Here is an 18,259-nt window from a genome sequence, read left to right as displayed (position 1 = left end):
TCCTCCTTTCACACACAGCCTGTCCTGGAAAATGACTTTAACGTGTTTGTTTTACCTTGTTGCTCAAACCGCCAACCTCCTCTTCAGTAAATGTTAGTAAACTGTACAGAATTCAAATAAAAAGAGAAATGATCAAATACTGTCATTTGCATTTGTGGACAAACACGTTCAACTGTGATGCATCTTCAGATTTAATAGAGATATACCGAGAAAAAAACATTTGATGAACAGGTTCTTGTCTTTTTAATTGAAACGAGTTTTTCACAATCCAGCAGTTTGTACTTATTAACACTTCTTCAAGGATTCAACCAATAAACATTAAAACTATATAAGAGTCTCTCAGTCATGAGCTTAGTAGGACACGAGGCACTTTTCAGTATCGATACACTTATTTGTAATACCAAAAAATAAATGTAAAATATTATTTAATATAACTTGGATGCATCTGGAGTTCAGGCTTCACTTTTGAAAACAGACATTTAAATGATTGACAGTTAACAATTTGGGGACAGGGTGAAGAAAAGGGAGACACTTTCAGATTTATATGAATATAAACGTTAAATATTCTGATAGATGACTCTAGTGCGATAGCTAAACGTTCACAAAACCTTACACGAAAGACATAAGGCCATCGACATAAATGTATAATTACCAATATATTCATATAAATATAAGGAAATTGAAATTTGAGTCACATTCAACCTAAACACACAAAAGTATTATTCTTATATTTTCTAGTCAAAGACGTGTATTGATGTTAGTTTGGCACGAGCTTCACAGTAATTTATAGTTCACAACATGAGTGAAGTCTTATGAACAAATAACTAATAGTGGGACAGAAGTCGAATATTAAACATAACATGTAAAAGTACAGTAGATATAATAAGGTGTTTTTTGAGCTGCTCAGGATTTAAAAACATTGTGATACGGACGGTGCATTTTTGACCTTTTTCTCATGACTTGTTCCACTAACTTAAAATAACACGTGTCTTCCATTATTACCAATCCCTATGTGTAATGTGATACAGATGTGGATCCAGATGTAGATGAAAGATGGTCTCAACATTCATCAGGAAATTAATACGTGAAGAGGTTTGTGAGGATTTAGCTCTCTGGGTATTTACTATTTAAAAATATGGAAGTTTTTATAGCAGCTGAAACTAAAACTTCTTCAATATTTGTTTCTCCACCTTCTCGGATATGGAGAAGTCATGTTGCTGGTTGGCCGACGAGCAGGAAGTCAGAGGTTTAATTCTTCGCTCAGGCAAAGTATGCATAGAGGAAGATGTTGATGCAGATCAGCAGCAGCGCGTTGGCACAGCAGAACCTCGACCAGAACACACTCTCTCTCAGAGTGGGAACTCTGGGAGCTGGAGCCGGCTCCGGCCGCCGCACTGCTGAGAGGCACAATCCCTGCACCCGCTGACCGCACGTCACCCGCAGAGCTGGATCGGAGCCTGCAGCAGCAACACACACACACACGCACACACAAACACATACAGAGCAGATACGGGAAGTTACTCAGAGCTGACTCTTCATCACATGATGTCTGGTTTTATCCTGAGTGGTGGTCATATCCTTACCCTGGGATCTACGGTGGCTGACAGAGGACACTTTCTGAAGAGGAATTTCTCTCTGTGGCGGCTCGGTTATTGTCCACCAGGTCAGGTTACACAACTGAGACAGAAGTGGGAGCGAAATGCAACACAATTTAATTCGACAGTTATTATATTTTGGCCAGAAATAGAACCTGTGTCAAATATAAAGAGGCTGAACATGTGTCCTGTTGTGTTTAAAGATGGATGACATGACGTCTACCGAAAGTGAAGCCAAAACCCCTTGATTGCCCCCTGGTGGCTGGCTGGGGCGTGGGCCATAAACCCTGTCTCTCCACAGGAAAAGTGAAATAAGAATGTTTCCCAAAATGCTGAACTGTTCCATTAATGCTATACTGGTTTTTGTTGTCTACAGATGAATTTGATGAAAACTGAGTTGTATGTGTTTTTTAGATTTGGCTAAATCTCCTATAACATTGTTTATATCAGAGACGCTGAAGTTTGCGTTCAGAGTGCATATTGCAATCTGACACTGTTCACTGTCTTGCATCTTGCATTTCACTTTTTACTTCACTTTTTATATCTTTTATCTATTATATATATTTTATTTAGATATGTTAATGTCTAAATAAATGTTACTTTGTATGATTATTAGAAAAAGGGAGTAAATAAGAAGTAAATAGTGAGTAAATATATATTGTTTCTTTTTATTGCTTTTCTTATGCGTGTTGTATTTATTGTGTTTTTATGTTTTTATGTTCTATGTTCATTGTATGCACCAATAACCAGAGCACTTCCTTGAAGGTGTAAACCTACTTGGCAATAAATACTTTCTGATTCTGATTCAGATTCCGAGTTCAAACGCAGGCCAGACTCTTGTCAGATGTGACAGATTAACACCTGGAGTAATGAGCCGGGAACATTTCACGTGTCATTCGATCGTGCGCAACAATACATCCACTATCCCCTGAGCCTGGTTTGTGTGGTTCACTGTTGATCTTTTGGATTAACACGGGCTCGGCCTGCGACTGGTTTCTAACGTAACTCAGAGCAGATCTAACGTTGATCTGCTCTGAGACGTTCAGCTGCCTGTTTCTTTACCTCGTGTTCTTCTCCTGGTTTATGCAGTAGTAGATAACATTGCAGGTGTATCAACAGGAAAACCAGCTGAGCTCACCTGCGTCACAGTTCTTGTTATTTACCGTCTCCATGTGTACACACCTGTTCCGGGGTTGGCGGCGGCGTGAGCAGTGACACTATGGTCACCACGATGGCAGTGAGGCCACAGAGCAGGATGGCGAAGTGGAGGTAGTGCACGCTGCGCAGCACGTTAGGGGCTGAATCCACGACGCCACATCTGGGAGGAGGGAACCCAAACTCCAGCACCATCCTGCACACACCCACCACCAAGCCCACCATCAGGCCCCAGAATGCACCCTGAAAACACACAGACACACACACACACACACATTAACATTAACGCACATAGACAACATTACATGCCCTGTTTAGTCATTCTGATATATTTGGCTTCCGTCTGAGCAGCGTTGGGCGTGTTCAAGTCGTAAAACTCTCACTTTCCCATCGTGACAAACTGTCGTCTTTGTCACGTCGCATATTTGCGCACACGTGTAGTGTCACAATTAACTCTCTGCCTCGTTCTGTTTCCAGCTTTCATCAAAGAATGTGATCTGTGCGGTTTTACGCCAGAAAACAATCAGCCAGTCGCAGCGCTCAAAGCAAACAGCCCTGCTTCCCTGCTCCTCTCACTTTCCCTCCTCTGTTCCACTTCCTTTATACACTTTCCTCTAAAGCATTTCTCTCTTTGACATATGTCTCTGAACACATTGTTTAAATGAAATAAATTATTGATCTTTTTTTTAATATATATAAACACAAATCTATGCAGATTATAAGATATTTATAGCTTTTGGAACTAAATCCCCAAATTGTAGTTTCTAGGATGAATAGATCATCATAAGACACATGTTAGATATGTGCTCTAAACTCAAAATGACTCTAATTGCAGGTTTTACAAAGGATCTGACGAGTTACACCTGCTGCTCTGGTTCAAAGAGAGCGACTGTATTCCCGTGTAAATACGTCTGAGCTGTTTGCTCTGTGCAGGTGACACATCCTGAGCAGTATCATGAGACCTTTGACCCCACGAGTCAACACCAGTTAGATTCTTCTTTGCTTTAAACCCTGTTTATCTGCACAAAGAAAGCACTCACGCCTTTTGTGTAAAAGTTGACACTGCGCAATAACATTTTTATGGGTTAAAGTGAAATGATAACATTAAAGAGAAACAGATAGGTGTACATTTTTACAACTGCTCCAGTGAATATGGGTTCAGTGTTTGCAGGAGTAAAGGAAGAAGCCTGATTTAAACTGAGCTTAAATTTGGTTCAACGTCATTGTGCTTATAATGCGGAAATCGGAATTAGGACTCGAAAGGTCGGAGGAAACTAACCGACCTAAAATCCAAGATGGCTGCTGCGCCAATAAAAAGTTAGGGCGTCACCAAAATTATCCCAATTAATCCTGAAGGGGCCAACATGCAAGTTTCATGTTGATCCTTCCGACAGAAATTGAGACGTTTCACTAAAAACTAAAACTGTGAACCTGCTTTGGTGCAAGAGGCAAAGTCAGAGGATCATTAAAGCCAGTAGGATTCATCCTCTGGGGACCAAGAATTTCCACATCAAATTCTATCTCAATCCATTCCTGAGTTGTTGAAATATTTCCCTGTAGACCAAAGTGGTGGCAAGGCCAACGTTTCTTTCCACTTGCTTGAAAGGATTTCCAGGAACGTCCTTATTTGACCAGCATTAACAGCAAATCAGTATTTTCTGAGCTATTGCAAAATCCCAGTGCGTTCTCAGCCAAGTCCATTGTAAACCCAGTGTAGTAGGAATAAAAGGTAAAAGTCAAAGTAAGCAGACACTGTAGCCTCATCCAGACGTAATATTTACCTAAGAGAAAAGAGGGGAAACACTTTCATTGTGAAAAACCTGCAAGAAGCCTCTTGATTCCAGGCTGTTCAGTTCAGTGGGTTGGGCAGCGGGCCAGCACACAGCAGGCACACCCTTCTCATAAACCAGGGAATGAATCTTGACAATGCAGCCGACTGGTCTTTACTTGTTCCGACACTCTCGCACGACAACATTGTTATCTATTCAACAACGCTGTGTGTTATCTTTACCCTCCGATCACACTTTCCCTCGCTTGCACTCGGCTGCCAGACAGAAACAATCGCTTCCATCATTCGCAGTGAAAGTGCAGCAGATTCATGATGAGGAAATCCAAACAATGCACTTCATAACACACAGACTTAAAAGTGCAGACAAACATCCACAAGCATCTGGACTTCACACCCAGCGGCGAGGGATGTTTGCACTTAGCTGGATCCCATGTGAGGCCAATAAAACTGCAAAACCAGTACAGTGTGGGAGGAAAGACAAAACGCTGAGCAGAGGGAAAACTCAAAACTCCAGAATCTTCTGCTGAGTAGTTGTCAAGAAAACTTTGAATCAAGTGTAGATGCATTAGAGACAAAACCTCAGTAGTGAGTTTCCTTTGTGTGTTGAAAAGTAAATCTTCTTGTCTTCTGTAAACAATTTAGCTCTGCTTGTTTTCTTTAATAAAAATTGGTGCACGTGTCTGTTTCTGACTGTTATCAAGGCATCAGCAATTAGCTGATTAATGGATTTGTGAATCAACAGAATGTGACGATTCATTCTCAAACTGTGCTTAAGCTTTTTGAGTTATTTATTAAATAAAAATGCATAATTCTTAGCTTCAAAAATGTGCAGATCTGCTACTTCTTTCTCTTTTACTCTCTTATTGGTGTAATGTACTAAATTTATCACAAAGGAGGTTCTGTCTGTCTGTTTGTTTGTTTGTTTGTCAGCTGGATTATGAAAACACTAGGTGGAAAGATGGGATATGGGAATCTTTTATTTAATGTTGTGAGGCCATTTTATTTATTTTTTAACATTTCACCTATTTACCAGGGATAATTCATAGATTTTGATGAAAGAAATCAGGCATATTTAGAGGATTGATATCACTGAGTGTGGGACTGTTATTGACACAAAACAAAAAAAAGGGTTAGGGTTTAAAAATATCAGATTAATAGATCAGAAGCTGTATCCCAATGTGTTTTTGTGTTTGCTGCGTACCTGCTCATTGGTCCTTTTCCAGAAGATGGCCAGAGTGAACACCGCGGTGACGGGCGGAGCCAGGTAGCTGGTCACAGACTGGATGTAGACATAGAGCTGGCCGCTGTTGGCCGACTGCAGGATGGGGATCCACACCACGCTCACCACCACCAGGATCACCGTCACAATCCTGCAACAACACACACACACAACTTCTCGTCCACTGTCTCCACACACTGGATCTGCTTTATTTAGCCTGGTGGTCAAAGTTCACCCTCCAGAGCACGGAGAGTGTTTTGAAGTTCTAGGACACTAAAGCCCAACAGATGTTCTCAGATCAGTGGACACACACACACACACACACACACACACACACACACACACACACACACACACACACACACACACACACACACACACACACACACACACACACACACACACACACACACACACACACACACACACACACACACACACACACACACACACCTGCCGACCAGAAGCAGCTCTTTCTCTGGGGCCCGGGGCCGGTGTTTCTTCCAGATGTCCATGGTGAACAGGGTGGAGCTGCTGTTGAAGATGGAGGTCAGTGAACTCATCAGAGCTGCCATCATCACCGCTATCATGAGCCCCCGCAGGCCTGTGATACACACCACGATGCACAGATACACACGCAGGAAGCAAAATAAACCACCACAGCACTGACACATCTCAGAAATAAAACAGGAGGCTTTGTTCTCACCACTCGGCATGAGTTCAATGACCAGTTTGGGAAAGGCGATGTTGGAGCATCCCACCTCCGCCCCACACACTCGAACACACTCCTCCGGGTCGACACATCCCACAGTGTCTGAAACATGAAGACGAGGCAAATATCATTCACACACAGGAGCCGAGGGAGAAACTGAATATTTTACTCATGCAGAATTCAGGTCATCTCTTATTTCTGCTTCAGAAGGAACTGGGGCCTTATTTTGAACATGTAGGTCATTTAAACTATTCTCAGTGTGTTAAATATAACGGGAGAAAATGATAATTCATAAACAAATGAGTTATTTTGCAGTAGAAGCATCTTAACTAGATATTTAATTCTAGTATATTATTCTATTCCACAAAGAATGGCTTCCTTTGGCGGTTTACCTGTACATTCATTCTGTTTTAGGACATTACATGATTTCATACCAAGTGAATTGAACTTGTAATTAGACAATTATGATCTAATAATCCTTTTTATTTCACTGTTCATTGTATCATTTGTTGTTTTTATGTAAGTCCATCACTTTTTTATATATATTTTGGTGCAACACTAATAAAAAATGTATCTTATTTTAGTTTTTTTGTTATGTAAATGTAAATATGAAATAATAAGGCTGTAATTATAATATTCTGAGGTAATAGGTGCTGTAAAAATGATAATATAACAGTGTAAAGTACGTGATGTCATCATGGGACACGAGACTCATCACAAGGAAAAGTTGATTCCATTGTAGAAAGTTAGAAACGTGACATTTAAATTGAAATCTTAAAACAAGAATCACTTTTCTCTGACCTCATTTTATCCTCATGTCATAATAAAGTGATCCAAACATTCATTCTCAGTGTTTTTTCCAGAGTTTCCACAACTAGCAAACTTTTCCTCAACTTTAACATTATTATATATAAAACCACAGTAACTACACGGAGCCCCAGGACATGGAATTAATTAAAAAAGTCCCACGTGGAGCCAGTGGAGCTCGTCTGTGTGGTTTTAATGGTTTGGACTGAATAACACGTCCAGGCATGAGGGTGGAGTTTGATTCCTCCCTTTCTCCAGACATGCCACCGGACACTCCGCCTGTCTGTCCCCGGGAATCAGCTTCCGTTGCCGCATTCCAGGGCCACACACACACCGGTAGCTCCCATCGCACGGTGACCGCGGGAGGGGACGTTTTCAACGGGTGATAAAGTGAAGTTAAACCGCTGTGAACCCGGACCGGGAGGAAGCGGAGACTCGTGTCCGCCCCGCTGGAGGAGTTTTACTTCTTTTGGTTTTTACCCCGTTTTTTCGGGGGGGAAACTCGGCCACGTCGGAGCCGCTGTGACCAACCGACACAGGAACCGGGAAAGTGACTCGTCAGCCGCTGACGTTTGAGTCGCTCACGCGGAGCTCCAACACTTCAAAACGGGGATTAATGTCCCGTTTTAACCTCGTGTTCCCGGTTGTGCTGACTCACCGGCAGGCAGACTCCCTCCCTGCCTCGCTCCACTGCCGCCGGGCCCCGCGGCTGCAGAAGCTGAGCTGAAGCGGGCCGCGGCCGCAGGCACCCCGGGCTGTCAGGTGAGAGGCGTGGCTCTGGGCGGGGGCAGCTCCGGCAGCACCTTGGTGAGGGAGTGAGCGAGCGGAGGAGCACTGAGCTGGAGCCCGGGCTGAGGGAGCGATCAGGCGGGGAGCAGAGGATAGCGGTTCCCAGGTCACCGGGGATACGGTAATGACCCACGGCGCCTTCTCGAGGTTTGACCCAGCGGACAAACGAGTGGAGACCGGGTCAGAGAGGATCTAGGGTTGACTGCAGACAGAGCTGGGGACAACCGGGGGATCATGGCTCATTCTCAGGTCCAGTGTCTGGACGACCACCACGTCAACTGGCGGGTGAGTGAGAGCAAGCCGGAGTTCTTCTACAGCGAGGACCAGCGGCTGGCCGTGGAGGCGCTGGTCACCAAGGGCCGGGACGCCTACATCGAGGTCCTCCACCCGAGGGGAGTGCGGGACTTCCTCTCGGAGCCGGAGCTGGAGCGGATCGAGCGCATGACGGAGGCTTACCGGCCCGGGCACGAGCACCATCAGAGACCAGACACCCCCGGCCTGGGGAACATCACCCCGGGCTCGGGGGAGGAGGCGGGGGACGGGGAGGTGTCGCTCCAGTACTGGCCGGACCGGTCCGAGGGCTCCGTGGTGGAGCTGGACCTGGGCTGGCCCGAGGCCATCTCCTACCGGGGGGTGACGCGGGTCACCGTGTACACGCAACCTCCAACCGACGGACACACGCACATTAAGGAGGTGGTGAGGAAGTGCATCGCGGGAGCTCAGAAGGTGAGAACCGGAGGAAAATGGTGGTGCCATGTGGAGAGAACTGAAGCCACTGATGGAAAGTGAACCAGTCAAAGTTCCTCGAGTTCTGTACTTAAAGGTTCAGGGTATAGGATTTAGTGACATCTAGTGGTGAGGTGTCGCGTTGCAGCAAGGGAACATGTGGTCACCTTCCATTGGCATAAAAACTCAATAAGTGTTTAGTTTGTCCAGTCTGGGCCACTGTAAAAAAACATGGCAGCCTCCGTAGAGAGGACCCACTCCAGATGTAAATATAAGGTATTTAAATATAAAGAATTTAAATATAAACGGTCCATTCGAGGGTAAAGAAAACAACAATTTGTACAATGTACATGAAACACACAAGTGAAAACATCACTAGGATTATTTTATATTGAATTTCTGCCATTAGATCCTTTCCAACTAAATCTTACACACTGGACCTTTAAGTACAACTTTGAATAACTTTTACTTGAATTTGACCCCATTTCTATTATTGCATTACAATCCAGACTGGATATTATAGCGTTTACTCCACTACATTTATCTACCGACCATGACTTATCTATAGTTATTTATCTAATGACTAAGTTATTGGATAAGAAAGCTTATTTAAAGAAGTAAAGATTTAGCTTTTAGTTAAAATAGATACAATAATCCTATAAAATATCATTACTCATCTAATAATGTTATTTTACTCACATAATACTCCGAATGATACTTTTTTTTATAGATTCTGTTGATGATACATCTGTACTTTTACTTGAATATGATTTTGAATGCAGGAATTTTACTTAAATTGAGTATTTTACATGTGAGTCCCCCCCCCCCCCCCCCCCCACTGACAGAAACAGTAATACTCTGAGTCATTCAGTTCAGCAGAGCTCACTGTCTCTGTATTGTTTCAGGTGTTGGTGTTTTGCATTGTAAATTATTATCTTTCTATTTGGCTTCTCTATTGATATAATAGTGTTGGACACTTCACATCATAACGTGATATTGTCCGATACATAAACACGACACCGTGTTCACCCAAACTGTGAGACTGCACTGAGTCAGCACAAAAGAAACCACAGGAAAAAATCTCATCTGAATTAAGGAAGTGAGGTTATTGCACTGCTGCTCAATGCTCAACATTACATCGTGGTTCTATGATTTCACTGGGCACTCAGTTCATATTGCAGTTCAACACCTTAACAACATAAAACTGCTGAGCTGTGCTTTTGTGGCGCAATACACATATATACAGGGATTAGCTATTTGATCATGAGTTCGGGGGTTTTATGAACATTTTAAATGGTCATAAAAACTAAACTTAACTCAACTTCGTGAGTCTCAGGTTTGCCAATGTCTCTGTTATACATAAACAAGGGATGTGAAAATGTGACATTTGTCTCTGAGCCCATTTCACTGCTGGAACTCATAAATAATTAAATAATAGTAAAAACTGTAAATAATGAGCCGCATAACTTTATCTTGACAATGTAACAAAGAATAAATAACAGAGAATAAAGTAGAGATAAAGTGAGATAAGACAAAGGAGCACGAGTGGAGGAAAGTAGAGGGATCAAATAAATAAGAGCCTACAAATAGACAATCAGTTTGAATCAGCAGTTATTAGAAGCTTTTACTAAATGAAAAGTTTTAGTGAGAGTTTTGGCATGAAGATAATTGTTTACTTGCAGACCTAAGTGTCAAGTTGCAACACACTTCATTTAATTTCCTTCTTTTCGTTTACATGACCTTATTTCAAATCACTGACTAATCAAGATTGGTTGTTTTGATCACACCACTGACACCAAGAGAACCTGACATGAACCTCCCTGGACTGAATTTAATCCCGTGTCTCTGTCAGATTTACATTTCACTGAACCATTTGCATTTCATTCTTTGCCCGCTGCCTCTGTCTCACGAACCTACTTCCCTTTCTCGACTCCACCTACCGGTGCCAAGTTCTCACAAGTCTGATCTTGTCACGCCAGTGGGTAGGAATTCTCCGACGTCACTGAACACGTTTACAAGCCAGCAGCCTGTGCATGACTCTCTCCCTTTAAAGATTATGTACTATTAATTATTGCATCTTATCTTATGTAACCTTTTAGTTTTCTTCCATAACTTCATTGTGATTTACAAAGCCACTGATCAATGGCGCCAATATTTCAACTGTTGACCTTATTTGGATTAGGATTACATGACATGATTATGACATTTACATGAGTTAAGGATCAAAGTCTTCATGTCAACATTACTTCCACTTTGTCATATGTTTGAAGTTCCCTGCAGGATTTTAAAATCCCAACCTGAAATAGTTAAACTCTTGAAGTTAATGAAGTGTGTTGCAACGCTGCCGTGCACAATTTGGAGTGTTCTCCTTTTAATTTAGCAAAAGCTTTCATAATCTGGTTAATATCCTGATATTGGTGTCCATGTGAATGAGTTTATTGATAGTCGGGTTCAGAGGAAAGTCGCGGTAGACGACAATAACAACAAGGCTTAACCAATTATCTTTTTTTTGTAATCTTTGGCCTCAACTTCAAATCAGTTTCTGCAGTTTAATCCTCAAACTGGGTCATGTGTGGAGTGAACAGGCAGCGCTGTGTGAAACGTTCTGTCGCACACGCATCGTCCAGACGCTTAACAATTTATCACCGCTCTGCGAGAAACAACGGTTTGTTTCCAGAAGTCTCTTTACGGGGCATTTAGTTTCAGGACCGTCTGTCCCCGAGGATTTGACTTATTGTTCAAATGCAGTTCTCACAAGTGGTCCGCTTCCTGTCGGGGATATAATGTGATATAATATTGTTGATTAAATCAAACCCACCCTTGCAGAGCAGGAAAAGTGTAACACCATTTGTGCTTTCCTTTGTGTGTGTGTGTCTGTGTATGTGTGTGTGTGTGTGTGTAGGTAATAGCCGTGGTAATGGATGTGTTTACAGACGTGGATATCTTTCGCGACCTGCTTGATGCTGCATATAAACGCAAAGTTCCTGTGTACATCATCATCGACACGGCTGCAGTCCCCTGCTTTCTTTCCATGTGTGGCAGAGCTGATATGCACCGTGGACATCTAAAGGTATATATACATGCAGACACACACACACACACACACACACACCCTCCCAGATGGTGTTTTCATAAGCCGGGGGGGGACGGGGACGAGCTGGTTGTACTGCTTCTCTTGTTATTTAAATAAAGCACCAGCTCCAAAATGTCTTCCTTCCTGATAAATGTATTTGAACACCAGGGAAACGTTTGGAAGTCGGGCACACGGTGGACGGGGGTGTAACAGGTTCTCGCCTGCAGGCCTCAGTGAGGTGCGAACACCAATAAATGACTTTCCACTGGCTGAGCGTCTGAGTTGAACTGGTTGAGGCAGTAACAGAAAATTTAAAATAACACCCAAAAGAATTGGACTGGAGGCAGTAAGAGACAGAGAAGATCCCTGGAAGTGCTGCAGCCGATCAAACAAACCATGTAGCCGCTTACTTCTTCTGTTTCTCTTTCATTTCTCCTTCCTCCTTCCTCTTTACCCACAGAGATCCCCCACTCGTTCAGATGCTTTCTTATCCGTCATCTCCTTTATTATGAGAATTTCGCGACTTTAATAGTTTGTGTCTCCTGGGAGATTTCGCACAGAACATTTACTTGCGAGGTGACGCTCGGCCTGGCACCACACCCTTATCACAGGCCTGAAGACAAACACTGCAGGGTGTGTCATGCAAGCATGCACATACACAGATACAGGCCATGCTCTAACCTGTAGAGTTAGTCAATTTGAAGTTCTAGTGGTGTTGTTAGAGATGAGCTGCTCTTCGGCAACAACAAAACAAATTCTTTTCTGCCTCCCCATTTTCTTGCTGCCTTTCTTTCCCTTTTGTCCAGTACAACACCTCCTCTTGTCGGTACCAAATCCCCAAGTAGGCCTTTGTGTGCACAGCATTAACTCGACATGAATGTGTGTGTGTGTAGAATCTGCGTGTGCGCTGCTGCGGAGGCGTGGAGTTCTTCACCCGGTCGGCACAGAAGGTACGTGGGTCGCTGAGCCAGAAGTTTCTCCTGGTGGATGTAGACCGAGCCATCTCTGGTTCATACAGGTGAGAAGTCTGCTGAACAGAATGTGGTGAATGTCTCCGTATTGTTTATTTGAGCATCTAAAGCTGCACCTATCGCTATTTTATCATTGGCAACACATGAAGGTGAGTATTTGTAGCCTGAAAGGAGGTCACTTTGAGAGATACGCCTCAAGTTGCATTGTTTGGTTTCTCTGGCCCACGGAGTTACAGTTTAGGTCGAGTCTCATTGTTTTCAACAAGTTTTTCTACCAGCAGGCAGCGGATACAAATCTCAGATAAACTCACTTTGCAGCATTGAGCAAGCACCAAACATCAGGAAGCAAATGGTTCTGGATCAATGTGGAGCATTCCAGCAGATTAAGGCCCAGATACTTCCCTCAGGAGTTGGTGGAGAGCAACACTGAGCTTCAAGGAGATATGCTAACAAGATGATCTAGCTTTTTGGAACCCCCTCAGCCCTGAGTGGCCAAAGTAATGGATGAAATCTCACAGCAATGCAAATCAATAGCCCCCCCACCCCCACCAACAAGTGTATCTGATTAACTAGTTTTAGACAATGCTTCTAAGAAAATTTGACACCACTAAATCTTTACCAAGCTAGGAGCATGATTGTTTACTTAAAAGGTGAAACTTTGTCATCTGTGTACTAAGATTTCTGCTTGTTCTCATTGACTTTACGCTTTATTGTATCAGGAAATTAAAGGGAAAAAATCTTGTGATGTGTCCAAAGGGCACAATATGCTGCATGACTTCAGTGCACAGTGGTGTAATGATTAAACCCTATTTTGAGGAACTGTGACATCTTAATGGTTGAATCACTGCTGTGAACTTAATGTTTCCATCTCTGTGTTATTGCAGCTTCACCTGGTCGTCCTCTCGTCTGGACCGTAACCTCATCACCGTGATCACGGGACAGGCGGTGGAGACGTTGGACCTACAGTTTCAGGACCTTTACCTCGTGTCCAGAGGCGTGTCTCTCAGCAAGGTTCCCATGGTGGACGAACCCATCCCAGACCCGCTGCCCCAGGTGGCTCCTGCTCCTGTGTCAGCTGCTATTGCAAGGAAACTCATCAATCCCAAATACGCCCTAGTTACCACAGGAGCCAACAGTCCAGCCCCCTCGGACAAGAACTCAAACTCTGCAACTCCCACGGGGCTAAAAATAAAGAAAGTGCGTCTCAAGCATGTTATCGAAGAACCGCCATTACACCCAGGATTAGCCCATCTGGAGAAAGCATACATGATCCCATACCTGCCCACCTGGCCAGATCCGGACCCGCCGAGCGACGTGATTGGCTTTATCAACATCAGGGATGAAAAAAGGGCCAATCAGGTTCATCTACAGAGGTCGGAGAGGTTTGATATAAGCAGGGCTATACGCTTCAGCGCACCGCTGGCTGTGAAACCCCAGCCTGAGGAGCCTGCTCCAGCTCGGGAGGCAGACGCAGCAGAAAGAACCAACAAGCCCTCTGGGAATACAAGTCCAGAAGCCTCTACTCCTGTGACAACAACCAGTACGCAAGTCCAAGAGAAAACAAACGCTCCTCCCAACAAAGACCAAACTGATACAACAGATTCCAGTGTGGCCCCTCAGCAGCCCCACACACAGGAAACACACAACACAAAAGAACACACTCCCAAATCATCACCTGGAGTCCCTGCTGATTCACAGCCAACAGATGGCGTTAAACAAACTCCAGAGACACAAGCCGCAGCTCCTCCTGTTCCTAAACGCCGCACCCTGCAGCTGGTCCTGGACCAGTCCCCTACAGAGCAGCCGGGACAACCGCAGGTGACTCTCATTAAAATGGACCAACTGGAAAGTCAACAGGACTCTTTGAGCAAAGGGAGAAGCCAGGCGGAGCTGACGGTACGCCGTGGACGCATGACCTCAAAGAACTTGGAGGGGGACTCCGGCAGCAACGAGTCCGGCAGCCAGGACAGCACCAAGGTCATCTGTGACCGGGCGACCAACGATGATCCTTCAAGTGCTTCCACCGTGTCGGAGGAGGAGTTCTACGATTCCCCGCAGGAGCCGATCGACCCGCCGCTGAACGGAGTCTCGACGGGTTCGGGTAACGGACGCCGGCACGGAGACGGGGTCAACATGATGGCCCGCCTCTCCCAGAGTATGCTGGACCTGCGAGAGCCCAGCCAACCGGAGGACAGCGCCGCCCTCATCCGCCAATCACAGCAGCTCCGCAGACAAGGTCACCCCTCACCACACAGGCACATAGGAGAAGTGAGCAATGGCCGACAATCAGAAAGTTTATATTTGCTTCTTTTTCTGTCGGTGTATTTTCCACTGATTTCCCCACATCTTATAAACTAAATGATAAATAGATAAACTGAAAGAGACTGAATAATCACCGGATTAGCTGTTAATTGTCAGTTGCAGTTACAACATGTTCAGTGACACTCCCTGTACGGGAAAAGTGGTCACACACATTTATTCAAACTCATCTGAAAAAGGGTGTGTTAAGCCACCACCTGCTCACAACATGTTCAACATGTCCTGTGTTTTCTCTTATTAAAATGTGTGTGTTGTCCACTGAGGTGTGTGTGTGCACGCACCCGGATAGAGCGCTCGGCTGATCATGCCGGGGAGGATGATGAAGATGAAGGGCAGCATCTTCAGATAGGCGGCCAGGATCGATGCTCCCTTCACGTGACTCATGCTCTTTGCAGACAGGGAGCGTTGGACAATAACCTAAACACAGACAAACAGAAACAGTCATAGCTATTAACTTTATCCACGTAACACCTTCTAAAAGAATTATAGAACCAATTGTCCCGTTGTGCAAAAATGAAGCCAAAAATAATCTGGATACAGGTGATGGCCGTCTGGAGCTGGTGATGTCATATCCTGCCACAGTCTGTGCTGCAGTGATTGTTGAGTGGCGGTATCAAAGTCAGTCTCACCTGTCAATCATGTGTTTTCACCCCGTTTTTATAGCATCAAATAATTAATTAAAGGAACCATCGTATGCCCATTTGACCACAGTTGATATGGTTCCTTGGGGTCTTAATGAAATGTGTGTAACATATTTTGGTCAAAATACCACAAGGATCATTTAAAACAGCACCTTTTTACCCTGTCTAAAGCAGCCCTCCTCAGATTGACCTGTTTTGAGTGCCCCGCCCCGGCGAGCTAACGCTAGCCGAGTAGCCGGGCCGTCTCTCCCCGGAGCCGGTGAGATGATGGTGGGGGGTGGTCCAAGGCCCATGTAGCGAGACTCCCTACATGGGCATGGTTGGAACATTGAATATTTGTTTTTTTCCAGAGTTTTTGGGACGGTAGACATGCCAGATACACAAATGAACGTGTAGAAGCACTACACAAGTGGAATTTTCATAATATGTCCCCTTGAACATTTATTTGGCATGTACCGTGACCTTAGTTTGGTCCATGTACCGTAATCTACAGCCAACAGGGGGCAATCCAGATGTTTTGGCTTCACTTTTGAGAGCTGTCCCGTCGTCCATCTTGAGAGACAGTCTGATATTAACATGACCGTATCCTTTCTGATCCTCTAGTTGTTCAGGACATCTAGATCTCCAGGGAGAGATGAACGACTGCGAGGAAACAAAGTCGTCATCGCCAAACCGGGGAGTTACCAACGCCCGACCCGAGCAACTGGCCCGGTGATCGGGGGACACCGTTACTGGCACGGTCAAGAGATGCAACCCAATTCCACCAGGCTGCACGCAGAGACGCGGTCCAGCCGGTCGCCCCGACGCCACAGCCCGGGTTACAGGAAGACGGACCAATCCTCGGCTCAGCCGCCGCCGCCCAACCAATCAGGGCTTCAAGGACTTTCTCTCTCAAAACTGACCAACTTCAGACACTTGAGGGCACGAGGAGGAGGAGGAGGGGCGCAGAAGAAGGCGACTCAAAATAACAAGGCTGCTACTTAGAGCAGAGGACCTGAGGACACACGGCCGTTTGTTGATAAAGACTTCCTGCTAAGAAACTGGTGACTGTTCACTGTGGAATCCTTCCTATCTCAGGCCTGCATGTCCCTTCCTGTTTTAAACCCTGAGGCTCAGCTTGCAACAACTATTTAATAGTGAATATTGACTGTTAAGATTTATGAATCTGATACGATGATGTGTTGTTAAGAGTTTTCGTCTGTAAATTAATTACTTGTCCTTCCGAACTATTTTCTTCCTGGTTAAAGGTTTTCAGACCGGATGCTTTCAGTGGCGTCCGGCTGATAAAGTGTTTCAGAAGATGTTGCTGATCTGAGAGGAAATGAACTTTCCAAACAAATGCATAGCACTCTATTTTACCATGCATCTCTCAAAATGTAGTAGTCAATTAATTTAGTTATCTTGTTTCCAAGGCCCTGTTCATACCTGGAGTTAAGGTCTCACTGCCCTGCCCTATGTGCAAATAACCAGTCATTTGTATTTGTTTAGACCAAATTATGTTGTTTTTGCCCAGTCTGAGTTTAGAGATGTGTCCAATGTCAGTGTGTTTGTGTGTCGACACAGTCCACATTGTGATGTTGGGATCAGAGTTGATATTGTGACATCAGCTGATTCTGTGTTTCTTCACAAGTGACACATTTCCGTTCAAGCTGTGGAAATAATGTGTCGCAGAGCAGCTCCCAATATGATCTGAGGCCTCCAGGCTGGAACTGAGATCCCATCTTTCAGGACAGATGTTAACAACCAGGTCTGAACAGAGTCTAAGATTTAATAGAAGCATATTTTGTAGATGATAAACAGCATCATTCTAGATCTGGTCAGCTTCTTCTCTACCAAACACGGCACTTCAGCCTTTGAATGAGCGCTTCCACTTTAAATCTGCTTATTTCCCTTTTCAGAATTTCACGCTGCAAAATGTTTCCATATCGACCACACACAGACACACACACACAGGGATCTGACAATCAGCTGATGTTTTCCCACTGATATGAGCTCCAGGCTCTGGGTGCTGGTTCCACTGTGGTTACTGAGGGTGTGAGGGTGAAGCTACTGGGTTGCTTGCTTTACGTGTGAGCCAGGTGTTGATGTGAGGACCAGGTGTATTCGATGTTTAACACTGATGTGGGACGAGAAGTGAATGTTGTAAATAAAAAGTCAGACTGTTTTCTCCTTTGTTGTCTCAAACAGATCAGATTAAACACCAGTTAAAGATGAGTCAGCAGCAGAACCAGTCTCGACACATCGGGAAAATCCTAATGTCTGACAGTGCAGGTCTATAACTCAAGCTGAACTCTGATTTTAGTAGTAGGAGCAAAACCAAAAGTCCAAGAAAACATTGAAAGATTATACTTGAAATTGGAAAATGTAGTTTAAATGATCTCGACACAGATTTGACAGAAATGATTTTGAGGACAAACAAAGACACAAACTAAGATTATTCATAAAGAAGGGGGTTGGAACATC

General features: G+C 44.3%; 2 protein-coding genes across 5 annotated transcripts in view; one reads left to right on the top strand and one right to left on the bottom strand.

The window, feature by feature from the left end:
- Positions 1 to 173: 173 nt before the first annotated feature.
- slc5a10 (solute carrier family 5 member 10) overlaps positions 174 to 18,259 on the bottom strand; it is a 21,895-nt gene continuing 3,809 nt past the window's right edge. For 2 of the 3 annotated variants that reach the window (XM_053417784.1, XM_053417785.1), the window contains 7 exons: positions 15,437 to 15,572; positions 6,465 to 6,572; positions 6,212 to 6,362; positions 5,741 to 5,909; positions 2,778 to 2,993; positions 1,615 to 1,677; positions 174 to 1,380 (listed from right to left, as the gene is read on the bottom strand). In XM_053417784.1, the coding sequence (XP_053273759.1) occupies positions 1,261 to 1,380; positions 1,615 to 1,677; positions 2,778 to 2,993; positions 5,741 to 5,909; positions 6,212 to 6,362; positions 6,465 to 6,572; positions 15,437 to 15,572 (963 nt within the window). In that variant the 3' untranslated portion in view covers positions 174 to 1,260. The remainder of the gene's footprint in view (positions 1,381 to 1,614; positions 1,678 to 2,777; positions 2,994 to 5,740; positions 5,910 to 6,211; positions 6,363 to 6,464; positions 6,573 to 15,436; positions 15,573 to 18,259) is intronic. The other variant, XM_053417786.1, reaches the window with a different exon arrangement.
- LOC128433435 (protein FAM83G) lies at positions 8,073 to 17,960 on the top strand. 2 transcript variants are annotated; one of them, XM_053417782.1, is made up of 5 exons: positions 8,073 to 8,792; positions 11,695 to 11,862; positions 12,759 to 12,883; positions 13,721 to 15,104; positions 16,400 to 17,960. In XM_053417782.1, exons 1-5 carry the CDS (start codon positions 8,301 to 8,303, stop codon positions 16,778 to 16,780), a joined length of 2,550 nt encoding a protein of 849 aa, XP_053273757.1. In that variant the 5' UTR covers positions 8,073 to 8,300; the 3' UTR covers positions 16,781 to 17,960. The 2 variants fall into 2 exon arrangements, with proteins under 2 accessions (XP_053273757.1, XP_053273758.1); XM_053417783.1 differs by having other exon boundaries at positions 13,721 to 15,072; positions 16,400 to 16,554.

Source organism: Pleuronectes platessa, chromosome 3 (assembly GCF_947347685.1).
Source record: "Pleuronectes platessa chromosome 3, fPlePla1.1, whole genome shotgun sequence".
Lineage (NCBI taxonomy): Eukaryota > Metazoa > Chordata > Actinopteri > Pleuronectiformes > Pleuronectidae > Pleuronectes > Pleuronectes platessa.
Note: the sequence above shows the minus strand (reverse complement) of the source record. Positions and strands in the feature narration are given on the sequence as shown.

Coding starts and splice junctions, on each gene's coding strand:
- LOC128433435 (XM_053417782.1), top strand. CDS start 8,301: ATGGCTCATTCTCAGGTCCAGTGTCTGGACGACCACCACGTCAACTGG. Junction 8,793..11,694: donor GCATCGCGGGAGCTCAGAAG/GTGAGAACCGGA, acceptor GTGTGTGTGTAG/GTAATAGCCGTGGTAATGGA. Junction 11,863..12,758: donor TGCACCGTGGACATCTAAAG/GTATATATACAT, acceptor GTGTGTGTGTAG/AATCTGCGTGTGCGCTGCTG.